Raw genomic sequence first — 23,541 nt, forward strand, 5'->3', positions numbered from 1 at the left:
AGCTGTTCTTAGGTCCTTTTCATTCTACTTGCTGGCAATGAGAGGGGAAAAGGTTCACATATCACTGGGGACAGAGCAGGTTTCGGTTAAGACTCTCTCCAAGCCTTGCCTGAACTGGCTGTTAGACTGGGACAGAGCTAAACGAAACTCAGTTTCCAACAAGGAACTCCTTGTGCTCACAAACCTAATACTGGATTAGTAACACAGGGTTTGATTCTCCACTGACTCACAACAGTTTTATACTGAGGTAATTCCACTGACTTCAGTGTAGTCGGCTGATATACACCTTGCTAAGTGAGAAGAGTACCAGGCCCAAAGAACTTGATGTGCAGCAAGAACAACTGGGTTAATGCACTCCCATAACGTTGCTGATACTCCAACCAGAGTAGCCAGTCGGGTCGATCACAGCCTTGAAGTGTGCCAGCTGATGGTAATACCATATTACAGTACAATGCATGCTTCTTGTCACACAGACGAGGTAGGTCAGCGGTTCCTGGCTAAATCTCTATTCTAGTTCTTAAATCTATGAAATTATCAATTGCATTGGCCATCTCCCTGTTGCAAACAGCTCAGTGGCACCATGCAATTAGCAAATAATGCCCGGTGAAACCCTAGGAAACAAAATACAACCAATGCTTCAGCCTTGAAAACATTCCAATGAACGCAACGTTCATGCACAGTGGAACAGAACTGGATTAATTTGCCAAAGGAGACAGAGCTGGATGGTCAGCAGATGCAAATCTGTGTAGGGGCCAGATTTATAAACACATTGAGGCACCGAAGCATGCAGATAGGTGCCTAGTTGGATTTACAAGTGAGTTGGATACCTATTGCCTACTGGCTTTCAATGGGAGTTTGGCACCTAACCTGCGTAGGAGCTTTTGTAAACCCCAGTCGGAGCCTATCTGCCTCTTTGGACACCTAAATACCATTGTATACCTGGCCCTATCACCACGAGCTTCAGCGGGGCCAGGGCAATTTACATCTGCTCAGGATCTGACCAGTGTCCTCATGCCACTGGACTAAAAGCTTCTGCTCAGATGTAGGTGTCTGGAAGGCATTTACAGGCAGAACATGTGCAGGAACCCAGAGATCACACAACTAGGACTCAGCCTGCCAAGCCCTGCCAGGGAGCAAGTGCCGGGGGATTATAAATCAACCCCTGCTCAGAGGGGTGCCAAATATTTACATGTGCTATCACTCCCCTGAATAGGAATAAACACCCACCGAAATGCCTTGGAACAAAAGGTGTTATCTTAAATTCACACTGATAGCAGCTCACTAGGCTAATAAATAACAGCGTCCCACCAGAGAGATCTCCTTCAGGAAGGGTCTGTGGGGAAACGGACAGAGCTACGCAGGAGTAAAGAGCGTCCAGGTTACAGGCTTGGAGATAACTTTCTCCTTCACGTGCTGAACCTGGAGAAAACAGTCCTGGCTGCACGGTCACGGTCATTCTATAACCTTCTGTCCAGTTTGCAGCCCCGGATGACTCCACGCCAGTCAATGACATTGCCTCCCTTGTTCTCTCCCTGGTATTTCCAGGGTGGGCCTCTCTCGAGTGGAGAGTGATGGGGAAAGGGCAGAGGTGCTGAGCACCCACTGGTTCAGCTGAAGCCAACAGGCGCTGCAGAGGTTCAGCAACACCTTTGAAAATCAGCCCCATAGGCACTGGGGTGGGAGGCAGGGTACGCACTATGCTGCTGTGTTTGTCCATGAGACTGGTGGAGGGCCTGCTACTGATGTCAGGTAAGGGAGCTCTCCTTTAGCACCAGTGGTAGAAGCCTGTGTTGTTAGAGCCAAAAGACCAAGGGGGATGGATGAGCAGACTTAATAACATCTTTTCCCACCTTGAATTTCTTTGATTCTATTGACCCTACCAAGCCACCGGCCCTTGCTCCCCTGTAAGCCTGGTCGGTACTTTATCTGAAGGTCTAGTCCCTAGGCTTGGAAGGTTTTAAGCTGAGTCAGACAGGGCCTGATTTTCAGAGGCACTGAGCACTTCCGACAAGTTAATTTCAGTGGGCGCGGCGGGTGCTCGGCACCCCCAGAAAACAGACTGCAAGCACCAGTAGACGACTGTTTCCTCTTCTGCCCAAAAGTCAATGAAACCATTGCCCTTGTTAACAGTGTAACAAATCATTAGCTGCCCCAAAACCTCCTTATCCTCACTGTGTTGGACATCAAGAACTTACAGTGCCTGCATAGCTCCACTGCCCTCTACAGGATGGAACGAGACCTGCCTATCTGGGCTTCATAGGCTCTATACTCAGAAAGCTCAATGGGGATCCCCCTTTAGCTCAGGGGGCAGAGTCTGTGACTTTGGAGCAGGAAGCGCTGAGTTCTATCCTTGCTGTGGCTAGGAAATTCCAAACAGACCCCAAGCACGGCGCTGTAGCAACTGTGATTCAGAGGTGGCCGCAGATGTTACAACATAACTCATCACGGCTTACATGACTAGATGAGTCCTCAGAGCCTGGGGCTGATGCGAGCAGGAAGAACACACACAAGGTATGTAGGAGAATAAGCAAGAGACTTTGGCAATGACATTGGCACTGGGTACGAGTGCTCTAAATTCCAGTGATGGAGCCTCAGAGGGGAGCATTGTCCCCAGGCTAGTGATGGACTTGGCCCTATAACTCACAAGTGGGCTGATGGATTAGGTCCATATTCACCCCTAGGCTGGGACTTTATGGCCCCCAATTCAGCACAGCTCCTTAAACAAGTGCCTAATTTGTAACATGTGAGACATGTGAGTAGGCACAATAGCATCAATGGGATTACTCAGGTGGTTAGAACTGAGCATATATTTAAGTCCCTGGCTGAACCAGAGCCTACAGGAGAAGTGTCATCTATGGGGTAGACAGTCAATTGAGTTACTCACCCATGAATAGAGGTGTCTGCAGTGGAAAGAGTAAGCCCATGGCACAGATTCCTGCTCTCCCTAGGAAACTCTCATGCAAAAAGCTTTGTTAGAGGATAGCTAAAGGGGAACAAGTGTCAGAACTTATTCTACCTAACGCCAACCACATATTTGTAAACCTCCCTCTTACACTTCAAAAGAAAACCCGCTGCAGCTGGCACAGAGAACACTGTCTAAGTGCATGCGGAAAGGCTGGCCGCATCACTCATGTGCTGCAGAGGGAAGTGCTGAATGAGCTAATGGATAGAAACAAAGTGTTTCCCCCAACTTGCTGTATACTGGACACACACCGAAAGAAACCTACCAGGGACGGGCAAATCTCAAACCATACAGAGGTCTGGATGCTTATCTGGGATGAGCCTAACTTGGTCCAAACTGCTTTGGTGTATCCATTGGGCTGGGAATCTCCTGGGGATGATCATGCTTAGCGTTTAGAGTCTGACCTGCATTGGAACCTTGGCTCCAACCCTCCTCAAGCTTTGGCAAAGCTCCGATCCAGGCCCATTTCTAACTTATGCTTTGCCTCCCAGTGAGGCAGCTAATGATTATTAGCCCCATTTGACAGATGGGGAAATAGAGGTACAGAGCAGTGCCATCACCTGCCCAAGGCTACTCAGTGTGTGAGTAGGGGAGTCTGGATTAGAACTTAGGACTTCCTGCCTACCAGTCCCTCAGTCAGTCTACCAGCCCATGATGCATGCTCTCCAGAGCAATTCCCCATCTTTTCCTGGTGCTAGCTGGGCCATGATGGGTATCAAACAGGATGAGGTACCTGGACGGGGGATGAAAACTTAAAAAAAAAATCCCCAAATCAATCAACCAAACAAAAAATTCAAATAATAAAAAAAAAGTTTCAGGTTTGGTTTGAGCTTTGGAGGAAGGTTTGAGCAGGTCCTTATTGTACCAGAATGGATTTGGCATGGCCTGGAGATAGAGGGGGAGGAAAAGACACAAAGCACTTAAGCACATGTTCCGATTTAAGCAAGCACTTGAGTCCCATTGAGTGCGGAATGTGTGTAACGGACGGGGCCAACACAATATGTTCAGTCCTAGGGGATCGGGTAGATAGTGAAAGGTGGGTCTGTTTTCTGCTTAATGGCCTGTGATATGTTTGAGTCGGTTCATGATCCCACAGCCTCACAGAGGTAGGGTCGGCACCTTTGCACGCCCACCACAAAGGTGGAATGACGCAGCTTTGTGCATGCACAGCTCATTCGCACCAATCAGTGAAACTACTTGTGCTCTTTCATGTTTTGCCATGAGCTTAAAGATGGGCCCAAGTGGCTGGACCATTTGTTGCAATTCCTGAGCCGCTCGCTGGGAAATGGGTCCTTTTCCTAGTGGATTAGAAACACAGCAGGATCTTGATGTGGGAAACGGGACTTCACCGGTTTCTCAGAAAAGCTAAATCAGAGGGGATCGGAACTGCCGCGAAACATGGCGTGAGAGACGTCCCGGGGGAACACTGCACCCATTTTGCATGGATTTAATGACAGAGTCTGCATCCTGAATACCAGCCATGCCACAGCACTGTGTGCTCTTGCTCTAGGGATGTCTTTAGACAGCAGCCAGGTGTCCGGGGGGCTGTTGGGGAAACCGAGGGATCAGAGGAATCCGACTAATCTGCATTTTCCCCTTAACAGCCTCTTTCCTCTGGACCTCTTGGGGCTGCCGTTCAGGCAATCCCAGCAACCGTGCATGAGGCTCAAATTATGGGTAGGGGAAGAGGGATCCCTGGTGGATAACCATGGGGGAAGGGGCTGAAGGAGAGCTCTCCCTTGTTAAATGTTTCAGACCCAACTAAATGTCTGATGTCAGAAAGCCCTGGATGAGGCTCAACGTAGGGCGTCCCCTGCTTGTGATAGCATATCCTTCATTCAGTGCAATACGTCTTGCCAGGTCAGACTTCCCCAATGGTGGATATAGCAGGATGCCCAAGCACAGGCATGCCGTGCACTCACAGAAACGTCTTCCGCGATACGATCACTACATGCCACAACCCAGCTGTCTGCCAATCCTCGGAGATTCTGCCCTCTGCCTGCACTCCATCTTACCTCCCTGTACTGCAGGAACCAGGATTGTAACGAGGCCAGCACACAAGTCTCCTGAGCTCAGGGCTACTCTCAGGGTAGTTAGTCACTAGATAAAGTACCTTACCCGGGTATGGAACGCAGTAGCTTACTCTTGGTGGCGTCACATGAAAAATGAGCAACTGGGGGCAGAGCTCCTTTGACATGAACTACTGGTGGGCTGATTGGTGTCAGGAGTGGGATTCTGGGGGACAGACAGAGGGCAGCCCACGGTAGAGGGGCATTCCAGTATCTTCCTGTTAGAGTCAGTAATTCTGTGGATGGGTCCTGTGGGAGCATGTAGTCCTCTCCTTTCTCAGTGCTTTGATCTCCATGGTGACAAAGGGAACAAGAGCCAGGTTTAAAATATACTCTGCCTCCTGCTTTTCCCTCGGGCTGGAATAGTAAAAGAGAGAGAGAGAGAGAGATCAGAAAGGCTAAAACATAGGTGCTTCTTCCTGACGTAACCCGCTAACAGTCTGGTGCGATGTCTCCTTCTAGCGGCTAGGGCATGTGTAAAAGTTGATGAGTCCGCTACAACCTTTGAGCCAAGGAAACAGAGTCTGGAGACCATGCAGCGTCGTTCAGGCCAAGGCCGATCCCTGACATAGCTGCATCCAAACCAGAGGACTTATGCCAGGGGGCCACTGGCCCCATTGTGCTTTTCTGGACACAACTGAATATTAACAAATGTGTCAATAATACGAAGATGGAGAAGAAGGGCCCTGCGTTTCAGCCTTTGGAGCCGAACTCGCCTGAAGCTCAGGGATGTTGTGATCTGATGTGTTTAGTTTGGTCCAGGGTCGCCACAACATCTGAATCTTGATCCAAACTTAACAGGTCATGAGTGCCCTGATCCAGGGTTCTGGTTCAGTCCACGACAAAGATCTGGATCTGAATCTTCTAACGTGGGGTGTTGGGGGGCTCAGACTGGGAGCTGTGTCTGGTCCTCTCAGTGGGTACTGTATTGCTTTTCTTCTGTGGAATTTCAAGTGCCTGCCTGAGAACCCACCCACCCCTGTTACGAGAGGTCAGTAAAGTCTCCAGACAGGACATGACTCGTCCCAAAGGTAACACAGCAGGGCAGTGGCAGAGCTGGGAACAGAACCCAGCAGTCCTGATGCTTAGTCATGACACTATAATTAGGCCCAATCATTTCACCTCATTAATAACCTCTTCCCGATCAGCTAGGGGACTCTGAGGTGTGTTCACCTACACATGGGGAAGGGGATGGGGAGAGGCTGCTTTGTGGCATTTCCCACTAATCCAAACAGACTTTCCCCTGACATTAATCTGAGAAACAAACAATGGGACCTGCCTGGCTGCTTGGAAGAGAAGGTCACCGCAGCGCGGTGTACACATCACCTGCATGGCACTGCCTGGACGGTGTAGAAAGGCTGGCAGGATACCAAGCGCTTGAGGTGTTGCACATGGATGCAGTCCAATGCTATCACTGCAGCGTGCGTCAGTGTGACCACACCAGCGCAGGGCAGGCCGGGATCTCCCAAGGCCGGCAGGAGACAGGATCGGCTGAATCAGAGCATGGGAGGCAGGGCTCCCCACACTGGCCTTGCTGCTCCTAGAGTCTGTCTACACTGGAGCCGAGGGTGTAATTTCCAGCTCAGGCAGACATACCCGTGCTAGCTGTGATGGAGCCTGTGTGCTAAAACCAGCAGCATAGCCGCAGCGGTGAGACAGGCTAGCCGCCCCGGTACATACCTAGGGTTTCAGACAGGACTGGACCCTGAGCTGGTAGCCCCTCCTGCTGCCCATGCGGCCCCTCAGAGCTATTTTTAGCCTGCTAGCTCCATCAGAGCAGCGCAAGTACGTCTGCCCGAGCTGGGAATCACACCTCCCACTCCAGTGTAGACAGAGCCTTGTCATCTCATGGGGACGTCCACATGGGAGGGACTAGCTCTCGTGGGGAAAGCACAGCACTGGGTCTGGAGACTTGGGGCCTGATTCAGCTCTCACTCACACTGGTGTAAATCTGGAGTAACTCTGCAGCCGATAGTAGTGTAAAACTGGTGTGAGCGAGAGGAGGATCGGGCCCCTGAATTCTAGACCCATCGACTCACTGGGCCTGGGCACCCCCTGCCTGGCACCTCATGTTGTTATTCATGCTAGAGGGAAGTGGGTGTGAAACACAGCCACTGGTGAGAGCACAGGGTTCTGACTTGGCAGTGTTTTACACCTGGGGGGTAAATGACTCCCCATGACGTAAGGCAGTGGAGAATCAGGTTCACTGTGTGACCTTGGACAAGTCCCCACTCTGTGCCTCAGTTTCCCCCATTTGTAGAACAGGGATAGGACGATATCTACCTCCTAGGGGGCTGGGCAGCTAATCGCACATGTGCTTGTTCTTCACTTCGGGAGCCACAGATGGAAAGTGCGGCAGGAGAGCATGGCGCCTTCCGGCTCTGCACATTTCTAGAGTGCCTCTCCTCCCACGGGGCCCAGATTAGGGGTCTGTGCCCCGCTGCAGCATCCTACCTGACTGCTGAAAGGCTGAACCTCGGTAGCCAGGGTCCTTTTGAAGCTGTATTTCCTTCAGAGAGAAGATGGAGGCATCTGAGTGAAGGGAGAGAGAGAAGAAATTGAGAGTTAACCTGACTGGCTGGGAGAGCTGGGATCTGAGCTTCCATAGGAAGGCAAACACCAATGCACCCTCAGAGCTTCACCCATGGTGCTCACTCTGCGGCTCCCATGAATTCTCCATCTTGTCATGCCCAGATCCACCACCTCACAGCACCCACAGGCCCAGAATTCCCCACCCCCTAGTGCCCATAGTCCCCAGATACCCCACACTGTGGTGTCCCTGGACCCACAATTCCCCTCCCTACTATGCCACAGCTTCAAGCCACCTGAGTACCTGGCTCCCTTTCTCTAAATGGGCACAGAGCCACGGAATGGGGATCTCTAAACAGACATGTGCTTAAGCACAATCCTTAGAGGGTTAATAAGGCCCTGCCTTTGCCTGTTAGGCCTACCACCGCCTGACTCAGCAGGTTCTCATTCATGCAGGAGGGTGCCCCTGTGCTCTCTCTCCTGATCGGCTCTAGAACTGGCCAGCTAATGGGAATGTTTCCTGTGGGAATTTTTCACAGGAAAAATGCTCATTTGAATTTTTCCCATAGGAAACAGCAGTTTTCCCAAAGGAAACCACAGTTTTCCCATGGGAAACATTTCAGAAATAAAGGAAGTGTGAGAAAACCTGCTGAACTCCCACTTTCTGACTGTCTTCAACCTATCTATGCCAGTTGGAAAATCGTCAGAAAGGGCTGAAAGTGTCTCTACCACTCTGAAAATAACACTCTTTTTAACCCTTTTCTCTGCTTTTATAGGGGGAAAAAGGCAGAGTTTCCTCACACTCGCAACATGAACAATTTCAAAAATACCCCCCAAAAATCTCTTCCCCAACCTGAAATTTTCCATTTAGAAACTTTTTCAAACAATGAAAAACACTGTCAAACCCAAGATTTTTTTCACAAAAAAAAATCATTTTTGATGAAACCTTGTTCTTACCAGCTCCCCTCAGCACCTTCACCGGGGCCTGACGTGAGACGCGCTCCCTGCCTGCCCAGTGCAGGACTGAGCCAGAGTGCGGCGCTCATGGGGACGAGGGAGCAGACAGAGCCTAGACACATCGCCTGGCTGGGCCCGGTGCCCATGCGTGCAGTATAGCCAGAGCACTGGATTGGAACTAGGCGACCTGGGTCCTATTCTTGGCTCTGCCACTGGCCTGCTTGGGCACGTAACTTCCTCTCTCTGTGCCTCAGTTTCCCTATCTGTCCAAAGGGGATAACAATCCTGACCTTCTTTGTAAAGTGCTCTAAATCTACTAAGTATTATTATTACGTGTCCAAATCTAGCTCCCTCTCCCTTAATACAGACGAGGGGACTTCACAGAGGTGCATGACTCAGACAAGGGGTTTTTCAGAAATGGCGAGGGAGGCTGTGTTACTTCCCACAGTGTATCAGTAAGAAATGTAACAACTGGCCGGGCAGCCCCTGAAGTGTTGGGTCCTGCCCTTGGACACCCCAACAGGATAATCTGTGTGCTCACTGTCAGGGAGGAGCTGGACTCGGTCCCCCAGCGCCTTGAAGTAAGGGTGTCGCAGGGCCTCTTCGGCGGAGATCCGGCATTTGGCTTCATACTGTAAAAACCACAGAAAAAGGCGTGTGTGTGTCGACATAAGCTCTGAGTGTGAGCATGAACGATGACATAAGCAGTGTGTGTGTGTGTGTGTGTGTGTGTGTGTGCATGTGTTTACCTGTGCTCTGTGTGTGTCACTACATAGAGTGTGTGTGTTTGTGTGTCAGGTTCCATGGGAGAGGAGAAGACGGGGAAGGGGAGGCGGAGACAAGCTTCAATCAGGGCCCCTCCGTACGGCGTCCAAATCCCACGCTGGGGCACCTACGTGGGCACCGGGGAGTAGTGCCGTGATGGAAATGGCATTTGTTTCTGGTCAGCAGCAGCTGCAGGGCAGGATTGTGTTTCTGGGCAAATCCAGGAAAGTGGAACCAGGAACTTGGCAGCAGAGAAAAGGTGAGCGACCAGATAACGCAAGTGAGACGCTGAGTCGGAGTTCGGGAATTCCACTGACTTTAAATACAGGGACAAGTGGGCTGGTCTCAAAAAGCCGAAGGGAAGGTAATGACAAGGGCTCTGATCAAGGAGGACATGAACCAGGAGAAGGTAAAAGGGCATGTCCAGCACTTAGGGGAGAGTTTCTGAGTGAATTCAGGGCAGTTAGCGGGGTGGAGTAATGGGAGCGGGTTGGTATTAAGGTCTACTGAGACCTTGGCGTTAGCGGCAGAGAAATGGCTTAGTTGCATCCATAACCCCTTGCCATTGCTCTATGGCCCTGAGGGCTTGATCCAGGGCCTGTAGAGGACTCCAACGGCCGCATGATCAGACACAAAGTTAGCATCAGATCGGCTGTTGTGGGTGCAGTGTTCCCAGCTGCAGCTGGCCAGGCCCCCTGTTCCGCCCCCCGGTGAGAAGGTAGGTAGCACTAATGTTAAGCCAGGAAGGAAGGCAGCACCCCCGGAATCCCAGGGTGGAGGGTGCTGAATGGTGGCACCTCCACCCAAGACATCCCCTTGCAATCCGGCTGGACGGTCAGATCACTTACCAGGAGGAGGCTCGTCAGCAAGTCGATCCCTTCTGTGTCCAGCCTGAGAAAAAACGGAGACTGTGACCATACCCCAGAGACCCCGGATGATTTAGTTGGGGATTGATCCTGCTTTGAGCAGGGGGTTGGACTAGATGACCTCCTCAGGTCCCTTCCAGCCCTGATATTCTATGATTCTATAATTCTATTCTACGGCTCAGGATCGATCACTGCACGACACAACGGGGACAGTGCCTTACCCTGCACAGCTGGTGGGCGGGGTTCTAAGTATTAATTAGCACCCCTTGTAGAGTGACCAGACATTCCAATATTATCGGGACCATCCCGATATTAGGGGCTTTGTCTTATATAGGACCCTATTAGCCCCCTCCCCCGTCCCGATTTTTCACACTTGCTATGTGGTGTGGTGGCAGTCTCAGCAGAAAGGAGGACGGAATAAGCCCTGCAGATGGGTACTTATCTGCGAGCCCCTGGAGGGGCGTCCTTCCAGGGCATGTTGTATGCACATTAGCAGGGCACAGTGGAGGAGGCCTGCTCTGATGCTGGCTTCATCTGCACCTGTTCTGTAGATTGGCGCAGATCCTTAATATCCCGGGCTATCAGTCCAGCCCCTACCCCAACACTCATCGCCCTAGTCTCCCATTTGTGAACAGCCTGAAACCACAGTGCAAGTGTGGGTCTCTGCTCCAGGGAGATACCTGGGTGCATGATTTATCAAGGGCTGGGCTTGGTACTGGGTGAAATGATAACCCTTAAACTCCTCGTTGGATGTGATTCCGGGCCAGGAGTCTTCTGTAGGGGAGCCTGGGGGAGAAAGGCAGGTTTAGACACATCACCCTGTGCATGGGCTATGGAAAGCTGCTAGTAACGACACTAGATTACACTAGAGAGAATAGCTCCCTGTCGAAAAGCCCCACTGAATCTGGTAAAAAACAATAGCTATTCTATAGGTGGTTTGAACCATCCCCTGGAATTGAATAGAGAATTCTCTCTCTGCTATCAAATTCTACAAGAAGGGTATAAAACCTTATAGAAAACATCCTGATTCTCTAGTACAGTGGTTCTCAACCTTTCCAGACGACTGTACCCCTTTCAGTCTGATTTGTCTTGTGTACCCCAAGTTTCACCTCACTTAAAACTACTTGCTCACAAAATCAGACATAAAAATACAAAAGTACTGAAACATTGCTGACTTTCTCATTTTTAACATATTGTACTAACACTTCAGTGCACAGTATATAGAGCAGTATAAATGAGTCATTGTCTGCATGAAATGTTAGTTTGTACTGACTTCACTAGTGCTTTTTACGTAGCCTGTTGTAAAACTTGCAAATACCTAGCTGAATTGATGTACCACCTGGAAGACCTCTGCGTACCCCTGGTTGAGAACCAAGTCTCTCGTAAATCCTACCAGATTTACAGAAAGGGAGTTAAAGGCTAGCCTAAGAGCACCAGGAAGGTTACTGTTTTCCCTCTGCTCAGTCAGCCACCTCCCTCTCGTGGAGATAAGGGAGAATGCAGACAACTCACCAAGAAGCCTGAAGATTAAATGGAGCTCTTCTTTCACAGTCGAGCCTGGGAACATGGGCCGTCCAGTGACCATTTCATAGTGTATGCAGCCCACACCCCTAAAGGAGCAGCAGAGACATTGGAATTAGAGATGGGAAAGCTGTCCTAGTCCATCCCTGCCCTGTGTCCAGTGCAGCCTGGTTCCTTCCAGTCCCAGCCCTTGGATGGGGCTCCCACCAGTTCCCTTGGAAGAGAAATCAGTACCCAGAGCTACCACACTATTATTACTGCTAACCATGCACTCAGCACCACACATGTTCAGATAAGACCCATCCCCTGCTCCAAAGAGCTTGTGCCCCCCGAGATGCAGGACATGGCACAGAAACCGAAGCAGGCGGCAGCCCAATGTTATTATTTAACATTATTTAACTGGGCAGCAGAGTGCTCGGTGCTGTACAGACACATGGGAGACAATGAACTCCCCTGTCCCGGAGAGCTTGGAATCTTACTGTGGGACTCTGACGGAGCCGTCCCACCCCACCCTGCATGCAGATGCCGGCTCACCACATATCGATGGGTGTGGAGTACTCAGTAGATCCCAGCAGGACATCTGGGGGCCGATACCACAGCGTGACCACCTCGTTGGAATATGTTTTTGTAGGGATTGATTTGGCTCTGGCTAGACCTGGAGACGAAAGGGATGTTCGCAAGACTGCTCCTATTGTGTTTTGCGGCAGCACTGCGCTCATCCCAGGGAACTGCACGGCCAGGTTTGCAAAAGAATTCAGCTCTCATCTAGGCACCTAAATGCAGCGGGCCAGATTTGGAGCTGCCAGACTGACAGTCAGGCCCACTGCATCTAGGTGCTTAAATGGGAGCTGTTAGGTGCTGAAGCCCTGCCCCCAGAGGTCCCGCCCCCCTGCATTCCCAGACTAAGCCCGGCCCCTAGCCTGTATGCCTCAGAGGAACAGACACCAAGCTGAAACCTTGCTAAGTGGAGCAGGCAGTTTCCATAGAGTTGACTAAAGCACCAGCTTGAGAAGTGCATACAAGCTTGTGTCCTGGGCTGCTACGGGACCCCATGCCCCAGCTGCTCTGCAGCTCCAGGGATTGCATACGGTACCCACTGTTGTCTGCACAGCCCGAACCTGGCCCAATCCAGGCCAGCGCTGTTCTCTCCCTGCCCTACTCACCGAAGTCAGCCAGCTTTAGCTCCCCCCTTTCGTTGATGAGCAGGTTCTGCGGTTTGAGGTCTCGATGCAGGATCTTGCTCTTGTGGCAGTAGGACAGGCCGCGGAGCAGCTGGAACAGGAAGATCTTGGGGAGGGGAGCAGAAGGGGTGAGAGCAGAGGGAGAGCAGTGTTTGGCATGTTGTTCAGCACACAGTAGGGACAAGCAGAACCTGCAATGGGCTTGGGACCCTATAACGGGGAATAAAAATCACAGTGGACATCTCTGGATTGATTTCAAACGATGTACAGGTGCCACCCCTGGATGGAGCAATGTGCAAAGCCAGAACTGCCGCGTCTCCAGCCTGGAGCACGAGAATACAGGCAATATTCACATGCACACTAAGGCCCCTTTACACCAATGTGGCAGCATGCAGGGGCCTTAACGTGGCTGCAAATTACACTGACTTCTAAATTACATTCAGGTCCACTTTAAGGCCCCTTTACACAGCCAGGGAGTCTTTACACAGTCTGGCCCTCAGCGTGTCAATGCAAATCTGACCCTAAGAATACATTGACACTGCATGGCAGTGAGTCTCAGAACCTGGCTCAACGGACTCAGACACGAGCTACCGTGCTAAAAATAGCCACGGACCTGTTCCGGCTCAGTCTGGGGCTCAGCCTCTCCCCTCCTCAGGCTTCAGAGCCCAAGGTCCTGCCTGAGCCAGAACGGATACATGGCTGCTTTTAACGCTGTAGCAAGAGCCCCGGGAGCCCAAGTCTGCACACCCATCGAGATTTTTTTTTTGCAGCATAGCATTAGATTCTCTCTCTCTGTCTTTTTACTCATTGGCAGAGCTTGCGAAGGCCGTACACTCCCCTGGATGAAAAGCGTTTTGAGAGCTACTGATGAACAGCGCTATGTAAGAGCTGGGTATAATTATTATTATTGATGGTATTTCTGTGTTTGTCTGGAACTTCCCTCTGCCACATCTGATCAATTCCAAACGTGCAGGGAATGTTCTAGGCATCCAGGGGCAGAACCGTACCAATTTTAGGGAAAATCGGAAAACCAGAAGGGGGGAAATGTGGGACGCACAGTGCCCCGGCCATGTGTTTAGCGCAGCCACAGCTTCAAGCACCTCTGCAATTGTCTACAGATTAAAGAACTGAATTGATGGCCCCTGCTATTGCTGTCCAGCATAACAATAGCCCTGCTCATCCTCCCAAGACAGTTTAATATGCTGACATCCTGAATAACTTCTCTCCCAGACAAAAATCAATGGTGGTGAGGAAGGGGGAATGGGAGGCCCACACCTTTCCTGGTGGGAGGAGGGAAACCGGGGGGCCTGATATGGTGGGGGATACACAGAGCCCTGAGCACAGGGGTGGGGAGGTGGGAATGTGAGGAAAGGGAGCAGACAGAGTCTATAACATGGATGGGGGGAAGAATGGGGAACTCTGGTATGATGAAGGGGGACATGGGGGACACACAGAACTCCTGGTGGGGGGGAGATTGAGGAGTAGTTGCAGGGAGGCCCTGAAATAGAGGGTAATGGAGGGATGCAAGGGGTTCTTGGGGTGTGCAGTCAGCTCGGTCTCCAGAAGTTATGAAGTGTGCTCCTCTCCCCCCAGTGTAGCTGCACTCAGTTCTTAACAAAGTCAGTTTCCTCATTTGCCACGAGACTAACACCAAACACTCCACTATGCTAGGAGCTGGACAAGGGGCGGAGTCTCTGTCTCGGGAACTTTCTAAAAACCGTTGACAAGGTCCTGCAATAAGATGCAAGGAAGGAAATGAAATCACCCTCCGATGAATGGTAATACAGACAACTAGTTGAGGAAAGGGGGTGAACAGGGTTTGCAGATGACACCAATTTATTCAGGTTAGTCCAGGCCAGAGAAAATGGTGAGGAACTTCAGAGGCGTCTAACAATGCTAAGTGAATGGGCAGTGCAATGGCAGATGAATTCACTGTTGAGAAGTACACGATAATGCACACTGGATGGGATCATCTGAATAATCTGAGTGTGAATGTTTGAGCCCCCAATGACTGCAATGCACCTCGAGTCAGTTCCTTGGGTCTTCAACATGGCCACGATAGAGCATCCCCTGAGAGTTTGTAAACCCCTTCTGCAAGATAGTGGTCTCATACCTTCACGTTGTGCACGTTCATCAGGTTCCCGCAGTTATCCAGATATTGCTTTAGGTCATTTTCCTGCAACGACAAGCACGTCCCGAAGGAACCTTCTAAGTGACCATGAATAACCGTGTGCCCCGCAAGTTACTGACAACACATGGCGATGGTCAAGTGGTTAGTGCACAAGCTGAGCATGGTGAGTGAGGTTTGACAAAGGTTGGGTGGCTAAATCCCACCGCCCTTTTTCACAGATTTTCCTGAAGCCTTTTTCACAGATTTACAGAAGTTATGGTCAGAAAGAACCATTACGATCATCCCAAACCCTCCCCGAAGTGGCTCGGGGGAATGGGTGGAGATGGAGGGCTAGGAAAACTCATTTCAAACACAAGTGAACAGGCTTGATGCAGTAATCTCTGGGTGAAATTCTATGGTCCATGTTACACAGGAGCTCAGAGCAGACAATTGTTATTAGAAGTGAATAAATATTTTGTTAATTAAAAAATATGGAGTGAAATCTCTGATTGCACATATTGAAGAGACCAGGCCTATCTATCAAATGTTAATATCGTGTGGGTGTTGTAATGATCAGGCTGCAATATTGTAACTCCCTGGTACACAGAGCAATCTGATGTCTATATTCCTGCATACTGTCTCTTTAAACAAAAGCTCATTGTTGTAATGGTGATGGTTTTGTTTCTGATATTTACATGGCAAGGATTTATAAACCCGTCAATGCTTCCTAAATAAACAGATAGTGACGTAAAAAAAAAATCAGGGAAATAGCTGATTAAATTACTGTGAAATGTTCCCTTTTTTGACCTATTACAAAGCGGGTCAGGGAATTCTCGAAGTGTGGAAATTTTCAGAATTTTGAAAAACACAAAATTTTTTTGTTCCCCATGATTCCCCCTGCCTTTTTTGTTGTTGTTGTTGTTGTTGCAACCAGCACTTCTCATCACTCCATGAACCATTTCCGTGTCTGGAATGAGCCCCCATCCTTTCCGCAGCAGGGGAAAGTCTGGGTGTCCAGACTGCCCCAGCACAAGACCAAGCACCCAGGCAAGCAGCCCTTGGACTCACCAGGTACTCAAAGACAAGGGTGAGGGAGCGCTCAGTGTGGATGAAATCATGGAGGGTCACAATGTTTGCATGTTTCAGGTTCTTCAGCAGGGAAACTGCAAGGCAAGGAGAAGGCAGTGTTAGCTATGAGGGTCCATTGTCGGCATACTTTGTCATGAGGGGTGGAAACCTGCCCGGGCAGGGCTGGTTGGTCCCAATATCTGGTCCTCATGGACCGGGTCAGTGTTTTGCAGATGGAAGAGTCAGTCCTTCAGGACTGAGTGGGTTTGGATTGGCTGGCTGAGCTGCCCATCCAGCCCTAAGGCAAAGCTGATTCGCTACTAGCTTTCTATTGCAGGCATCATCCCCCTTTTCACACAGTCAGGGGGGCTCCCTGGAAGCGGCCGGCATGTCCCAACAGCTCCTGACCTAGGTGGAGGGGCCGGGAGCTCTGCGCGCTGTCCCTGCTTGCAGATACCATCCCCACAGCTCCCATTGGCTGCAGTTCCTGGCCAATGGGAGCTGCCAAGGTGGAGCTCATGGTGGGGAGCCCCCCTGGCATTCCCTCCCGCTAGGAGCTGCACGGACACATGGAATTGGGTAGGAAGCCTGCCAGCCCCACCAACACTCCCTGCTCCAGCACCAGCAGAGGTCCTGGGCTGTGTGCCGCCGCCCGGCCCTCCCTCCCAGCACCAGCGGGGGTCCTGGGCCGCGCCACCGCCCAGACCCCCCAGCACCAGCGGGGGTCCCGGGCCACCCCCCAGCATCCACGACCCTCCTGCCCAAGATTTAGTCAGGGGTCTATAGTACAAGTCAAGGACAGGTCACAGGCCGTGAATTTTTGTTTACTGATCGTGACCTGTCCATGACTTTTACTAAAAATACCTGTAGCCTTAACTATGGGCCCATTTGAATCATAGAAGTATAGGGTTAGAAGGGATCTTGAGAAGGCATCAAGTCCAGCCCCCTGTGCTGAGGCAGGGCCATCTGGTAAGCGGATATAAATTGCTACCATTTATAATCATGAGTCCCAGAGCTGTGGTCCATCCCTGTGTGTGATGCCTTTTAGCACAAAAAGTATCTACTGCCCCTTACCCTCCCTTATAGCTGTGCAGGGTGCCCCTTCTTCATGCTCCAGACGGATCTCCTTCAGAGCGACCAGGTTCCCAGTTAGCTTGCTGCGCCCCTTGAAGACAGTGGCGTAGGTGCCCTGTGAGAAAAAGACAGAGAAATGCAGCTCATGAACTTACACTTGGATGGCATGGAGCACGGCTGCTATGGGGAGCCAGGATCTGACACCCTGCATGTACTGCAAACCCATGTCCATGGGAGCATTTTATCACTGGATGGAAGGGACTGAAAAACAAGGGCAGGATAATTTTACAACCACTGGTGACACTGGTAACAATGCAGCTGTGTACACTGGCTAAATCCCTCTCCAGTGGTTGGTTCACGTAGAACGTAATAACCCACTAGTGCTACCATCTAATGGACTTGCTCCTTTAACTCAAGTGGGAGAGACCCAGCTATCTTCCCTGCTGACGAAAGGTGGTTGGGATTGTTACATAAATCGAGATATTAATAGGAATCAATGTCATACTTCAGTAACCCAGGGGATCAGGTGGCAATTTCCCCTCCTGTAAATACAGTATTACGTTGCACAATTTAATACCTTTTGTAAACCCAGAGTTTTGGGAGGGAAGTCTAAGTTTTGGGCTTAAACCTTGAAGGCCAGATTTTTCAAGACTGGAGCTCAGATGGCAAAGACAATCCTGCATTTAAAGTAGCCATCTAAGCACCCAGTTAACCTTTTGCCTGTAAAACCAAGGGCTTTGTGGGTGCATTTTAGGCACCATTCTTTGAAAATGATCCTGTCAGGGTTTAATCTGAGAGGGTGGGAATGATCTACTGGGACGAGAACAAGCCTGGGTAACATGAACATCTGAGTTCTCCTCCAGCTCCTACACCGATTCCCCCCGTAGCCTTAGGCAAATCACTTAACCTCTCTGCCCCTGTAAAATGACAACACGTAGCTATCCCAGAAGGAAGCGGGGATTGTACAGAGTGTTTGTAAATTGCTTTAAAGATAAAAAGCCTGATCCAAAGCCCATGAAAGTCAACGTCAAGATTCCTGTCAGCTTCAATGGTCTTTCGATCGGGCCCAAAAGAACTCTGTAAGTGCTACGTTTGAGTACTTCTTGTTACTTATAACTAACTCTGGGCCAGGACCAAACCCCCAGGTCCAAACACGCCCATACGCTGAGGAAGTCTGGCTCCGGGTCTGTCCTTTGCAGCTTGGGCTCTGCTCTGAACTTCATCTACAACCTTGAGTTGATTTCACATTCTTCTTACCTCCCCCAGTTTTTCCAATTTAACATAGGTTTCCAGCTTCCCAAATCCGATGTCCGACTGCAAAGAAAAGGGAAGAACATCAGCAGGAAACATCCTTCCCTAGGAAAGATTAGCCCTGCGGCTGAAGGGCACGTCAAGGAGGCTGGGCAGTATGAGCTTTGGGGAGAGATAAATCAAGGCAGGTGTTCGCATGCAGCAGTTCTAGATACACAACGTCTATTGCTATCTGCAGGGGAGAGCAGCCAGCCAGCCAATCAATCACAGGGAAACCAAAACCGGTTGCTTAAAGGAAACAGATGATACCTGCTTTCTCCCTCCATGGAACGATGACGCAAGTTATTAACTTCATCACTGCGCTAAGTGTCTTCTTCTGCAATGTGACTGTGGCTTGAAATATTGCCTTCCACTGCTCCTATCTCTACGATTCCATTATCATTCTATCCATCTGTCCCTCCTTCACCCATCATCCTGATGTTTGAGCAGTTAAATCTGAATTTAAACATGAGCTTTTTTTTTTTAAATGCAATGATGCCCCTTTCATCAAAGACACCTACCTGGCTCACATCAAGTAGGCAGCCCCTTCCTTGTGCTAAAAGTCAATTCCCACGTGTTGATCTTCAGTAGAATGCCGTTCCTTGATCCCAGGTGCTTTCCAAATCAACCAGGAAAGAGATATTTCCTGTTTGCAATGGTCACTCTTTCAAGTAACACTGAGAGAGACACTATCATAGACACAGCCCCGGCAAGGGTAGTCTTGCGGTTAAGGCCCTGGATGGAGACTCAGGAGATCTGGGTTGAGTTCCTACCACAGACTCTCTGTGTGACCGTCAGCAAGGCTGTTAACCTCTCTGTGCCTCAGTTTCCCAATGAGAAAATGACACGGCCTTTGTCTATTTAGATTTTAAACACTGTGGGGCAGGGACTATCTCTGAGGCCTGGTCTACACTATAACATTAAGTCGACCTAACTACATCGTTCAGGGCTGTGAAAAATTTAGCTCCCCGTGCGATGTGGTTAAGCCAATCTAAGCCCCAGCGTACATACTGCTAGGTCGACGAAAGAATCCCATGGATAGGTGTTCCTGTGACATAACTAATATGTCTCTCTCACACACCTGGTATGTGTTTATGTACAGGACAGTCACAAACACAACTCTTATCTCAGGGAAGTGCAGTGGCTTTCCACTTTTTGATATGTACCATAATAAGAACATAAGAACGACCCTACTGGGTCAGATCAAAGGGCCATCTAGCCCAGTATCCTGTCTTCCGACAGTGGCAAGTGCCAGGTGCCCCAGAGGAAATGAACAGAACAGGGAATCATCAAGTGATCCATGCCCCGTTGCTCATTCCCAGTTTCTGGCAAACAGAGGCTAGGGACACCATTCCTGCTCATCCTGGCTAATAGCCATTGATGGACCTATCCTCCAAGAATTTATCTTTTTTTAACCCTGTTACGGTCTTGGCCTTCACAACATCCTCTGGCAAGGAGTTCCACAGGTTGATTGTGCGTTGTGTGAAGAAATACTTCCTTTTATTGTTTTAAACCTGCTGCCTATTAATTTTATTTGGTGACCCCTAGTTCTTGTGTTATGAGAAGAAGTAAACAACACTTCCTTATCTACTTTCTCTACACCAGTCATGATTTTATAGACTTCAATAATATCTCCCCTTAGTCGTCTCTTTTCCAAGCTGGAAAGTCCCAGTCTTATTAATCTCGCCTCATACAGAAGCCATTCCATACCCCTAAGCATTTTTGTTGTCCTTTTCTGAACCTTTTTCAATTCCAATATATCTTTTTTGAGATGGGGCGACCGCATCTGTACACGGTATTCAAGATGCGTGCATACCATGGATTTATATAGAGGCAACATGATATTTTCTGTCTATTCTCTATCCCTTTCTTAATGATTCCCAGCATTCTGTTCATCGATACAACACATGCCATCTCTCCATCAGTAGGCGGTGCTAGAGAGACAGCTGTCGCTCGACAGGGAGTTCTGGAACAGCGCAGTCACCGTCCATGGAGCAGAGAAATTGTTTGTCATATTCTCTCAGAATAAAGAACATCACGGTTGTCTGATTGGAGTTGAACAGGAAAACGGTGTGTGAATTTTAAACTGGTGGCAAGTCGTGGAGACTATTTATCCACGGAGCAGGAATTCCACGAGCTGCAGCAGGGACACAATTCCCCTTACAAGTTGGAACCTGGAGGAACTAACCTATACAGAACGTAGGTCAGTCTCTCTGGCCTCTCTGCCATCACTCCCCTCCCCCCCCGCATTTTCCAATCAGCGCCTGTCCCACCCACTCATTTCACACAAGCCACCAAAACACAGAGGAGGGAAACTTACAGTCTAGCTGCTGACATGAGATGGATTTGAACTAGTGACTTGTGAGGTCAATAGTGTCAGTCAGTAGCACCACTCCCACTCCCCTGAACAATCCATCTCCCGCAGGAGCAACTACATCAGTCTATTTTGCACAGTTGATGGAGATAATAACGTGACTGTTGGAAGGTGAGGGAGGCTGGACATGATCTGAAAGCCTACGAACAGCATACTGCCACGTGGAGAGTGTTACAGAAACACGCATTATTCATTGACAGGATTATTAATATTTATGGAACACTCGCTTCACCCAGATATATGTTATTCAATAGACACAAGAGACTGCACAGGTCGGCGTGCGCGGTCAGTACATCAGCTTACACCATTCTTCCCACTTGGGGCTAGATGTCTGTCAAAGGCTTGCCAAGGCCTCGGACCCAGTGACTGGGCAACACAGAGTGTTTCTGGTGCCTGGGAAGCACGACGGCATATTCGTAAATAAGGTGCTGTGGTGTCGCCGTTGTGCATGCTGATGCTGTGCTATACAGAAAGTGAAACTCTGAAATTAGTACGAAGACTAATTCATTATTTATCGGCGTTCGTATTTTAACTAGGAGCGGCGGCCGCCAGCAGGTGCTTCTTAAACGTCAAGTGGTTTTCAGTCCCCATCCTTTCAAAGAATCAAACCTTAGTGTGGGCACGTGGGAGTGTCTGAATGTGAGGGGCAGGTGTGAGGAGTTACACGGCTGGGTGCGGGCACATGTGCAGCAGGGGATTTGCACCCGTAGCAGTATGCACGCAGACAGGTGGGGATTTGCACTGCACATGGACATGGGATTTGCACACATAGGTGCGAGCATGTGCATGGTGAGGATTTACGCAAGTGTAGGCACGAGTGTGAGATGGTTTACACTCGTAGTTGTGTGCAATAGCGATTTACTTGCATCAGTGTGTACATGTGGGCAGGCGGAGATGTGCATGTGTGGGAACGTGGGTGGATGGGCATTCACATGGGAATTTGCACACGTGAATGCATGGGGATTTAAACACACAGCTGTGAGCAGTGGCATATGTGCATAGTGTCATGAGCCTGACACAATTCCCCCTAGACCCAGACCCCCTGAGCTGTGTGACTCACGAGGGAAGCCCGTCGAGACATCCTGCTGAAGGTCTTGGGGAACTCTGGATTGTCCATCTGCAGCTTCTGCAGGAACTCCGGGGGCAGACGGATGTCCACAGGCAGGGAGAGCCGCTTGCTGACATCCTGCAGACAGGGCCAGCACAGAGTTAGTATCTAAAGCACCCGACATAGCTGAGAACCTTAAACAGGCATTCAGGGAGCAGTGCCTGACATACTCTCCATGCCCCCCACCCCACGTCCTAGACAATTGCCTCCCATCTATGAGAACCACAGGAGCTCCTCCTCCATGCACCTCCTCCTCACCCTGCCCAGTACTTGCCTCCATGGAGAAGCGGCGCTGGTTGTTCCTTCGGTAGCGCACAGTTGTCGGGGACTGGCGTTCCACCTCCGAGGGGGAAATGGAGGTTGGCTCTGCCCGGAAACCCCTGCCCAGGTGGCCCAGCTGCAGGTGCCCTTGTGCCAGGTCTGATGAGAGAGGAAGCAGAGACTGAGTGGATAGACTGGCCACTATTAATCAATGCATGGGACAATCACATACCACGGTTGAGTCTGAGAACAGGATGGGGAGCAAGGGGGCTCCTTGACACTGATCCCTGCCCTAACACCGAACCAATCTGTGGCCTTCGGCAAGTCCCTTCACCTCTCTGCAGCTCAGGTTTCCCTTCCAGCGCTGCTACGCCCCCGGGGGAGCTTGCAGGAGCTCATGTGTGTTTGCAAAGTGAATATCAGTGCTAAGGATTTTCTACTACCTATAGCACTTCTGCTATTATGACTGAGGTGGTGCCTAGGGGCCCCAGGCAGGGAGCTGGGCTCCACTGTGCTAGGCACTGTATACACATGGATTGAAAAGACTGCTCCCTGCTTGCAGTCTCAGGGGCCGGCTGTGATAGCCTTTCACTACTAATTGCTAGTGCTTTACTCCCATTGTACAGATGAGGAGAACTGAGGCCCTGGGAGATGAAGTGACTTGCCCGAGGTCCTGCAGCAGCAGGCCACTGGCAGAGCTGGGAATAGAACTGTGGTCTCCTGAGTCCCAGTCCAGTGCTTTATGCTGTAGGCAACACTACTTAGCACCCTACATGGGGCACCACCTGCTTCAATGGGGCCTACTCTTCACCACGAGCAAGGCGCTCTCTCTCCGGCACTGAGTAGCTTCAGCTCATGTCACAAACAGTATCACCATCATTATTCACTCCCAGGGACCTGAACGATTCTGAGCAAAGGGTCTATGGGATTAAAGGAGGGCAGACAGAGCGCCCTTTACTGCACCCTAAAACCAGCAGACTCCAGAGGAAGGTGCAAGCTCCCCTGCCCCAGCCCGTTACATCTGAGCAGATTACGTAGTCCTGGGAAATGGTCCTAAAACGCAACAGCTCTTTTGAAGGCTGAAGAGATTCCGAATAATAACTCTTCTCTTGGGATTACAAGTCTGAAGCATCATCAAGTCTCAGGCGCCATGAAAGGAGCAGGAAATCAGAACAAAATAAGCCACAAAGCTCCCTCAGGACTCCAGTTTTAGGCTTGCACTTAATTCCTCCTCGGTCTGTAATTAACGTCTGGTTGCTAGGAAGCTCTGGAGCGCAGGGACCCAGACCCTGTCTCAGTAAAACGTTTAACGAGTTCAACACAGGTCACCCGAATCCCTATGAGATGGATTCTCCAAATTCGCAGGGGCATTATTTCCAAGCGAGCCATTCAAAACAAGGCCTCTG

General features: G+C 50.2%; 1 protein-coding gene across 1 annotated transcript in view; it reads right to left on the bottom strand.

The window, feature by feature from the left end:
- Nucleotides 1–4,384: 4,384 nt before the first annotated feature.
- Nucleotides 4,385–23,541, bottom strand: part of CDK18 (cyclin dependent kinase 18) — a 70,258-nt gene continuing 51,101 nt past the window's right edge. The window contains exons 3-16 of the mRNA XM_008172703.4: nt 22,149–22,294; nt 21,827–21,952; nt 18,360–18,416; nt 17,103–17,217; nt 16,029–16,123; nt 14,964–15,026; nt 12,833–12,956; nt 12,204–12,324; nt 11,661–11,758; nt 10,829–10,934; nt 10,131–10,173; nt 9,059–9,149; nt 7,486–7,563; nt 4,385–5,388 (exon numbers count right to left, since the gene is read on the bottom strand). Coding sequence (XP_008170925.1) covers nt 5,354–5,388; nt 7,486–7,563; nt 9,059–9,149; nt 10,131–10,173; nt 10,829–10,934; nt 11,661–11,758; nt 12,204–12,324; nt 12,833–12,956; nt 14,964–15,026; nt 16,029–16,123; nt 17,103–17,217; nt 18,360–18,416; nt 21,827–21,952; nt 22,149–22,294 — 1,298 coding nt within the window. The 3' untranslated portion in view covers nt 4,385–5,353. The remainder of the gene's footprint in view (nt 5,389–7,485; nt 7,564–9,058; nt 9,150–10,130; nt 10,174–10,828; nt 10,935–11,660; nt 11,759–12,203; nt 12,325–12,832; nt 12,957–14,963; nt 15,027–16,028; nt 16,124–17,102; nt 17,218–18,359; nt 18,417–21,826; nt 21,953–22,148; nt 22,295–23,541) is intronic.

Source organism: Chrysemys picta, chromosome 4 (genome assembly GCF_011386835.1).
Source record: "Chrysemys picta bellii isolate R12L10 chromosome 4, ASM1138683v2, whole genome shotgun sequence".
NCBI lineage: Eukaryota > Metazoa > Chordata > Testudines > Emydidae > Chrysemys > Chrysemys picta.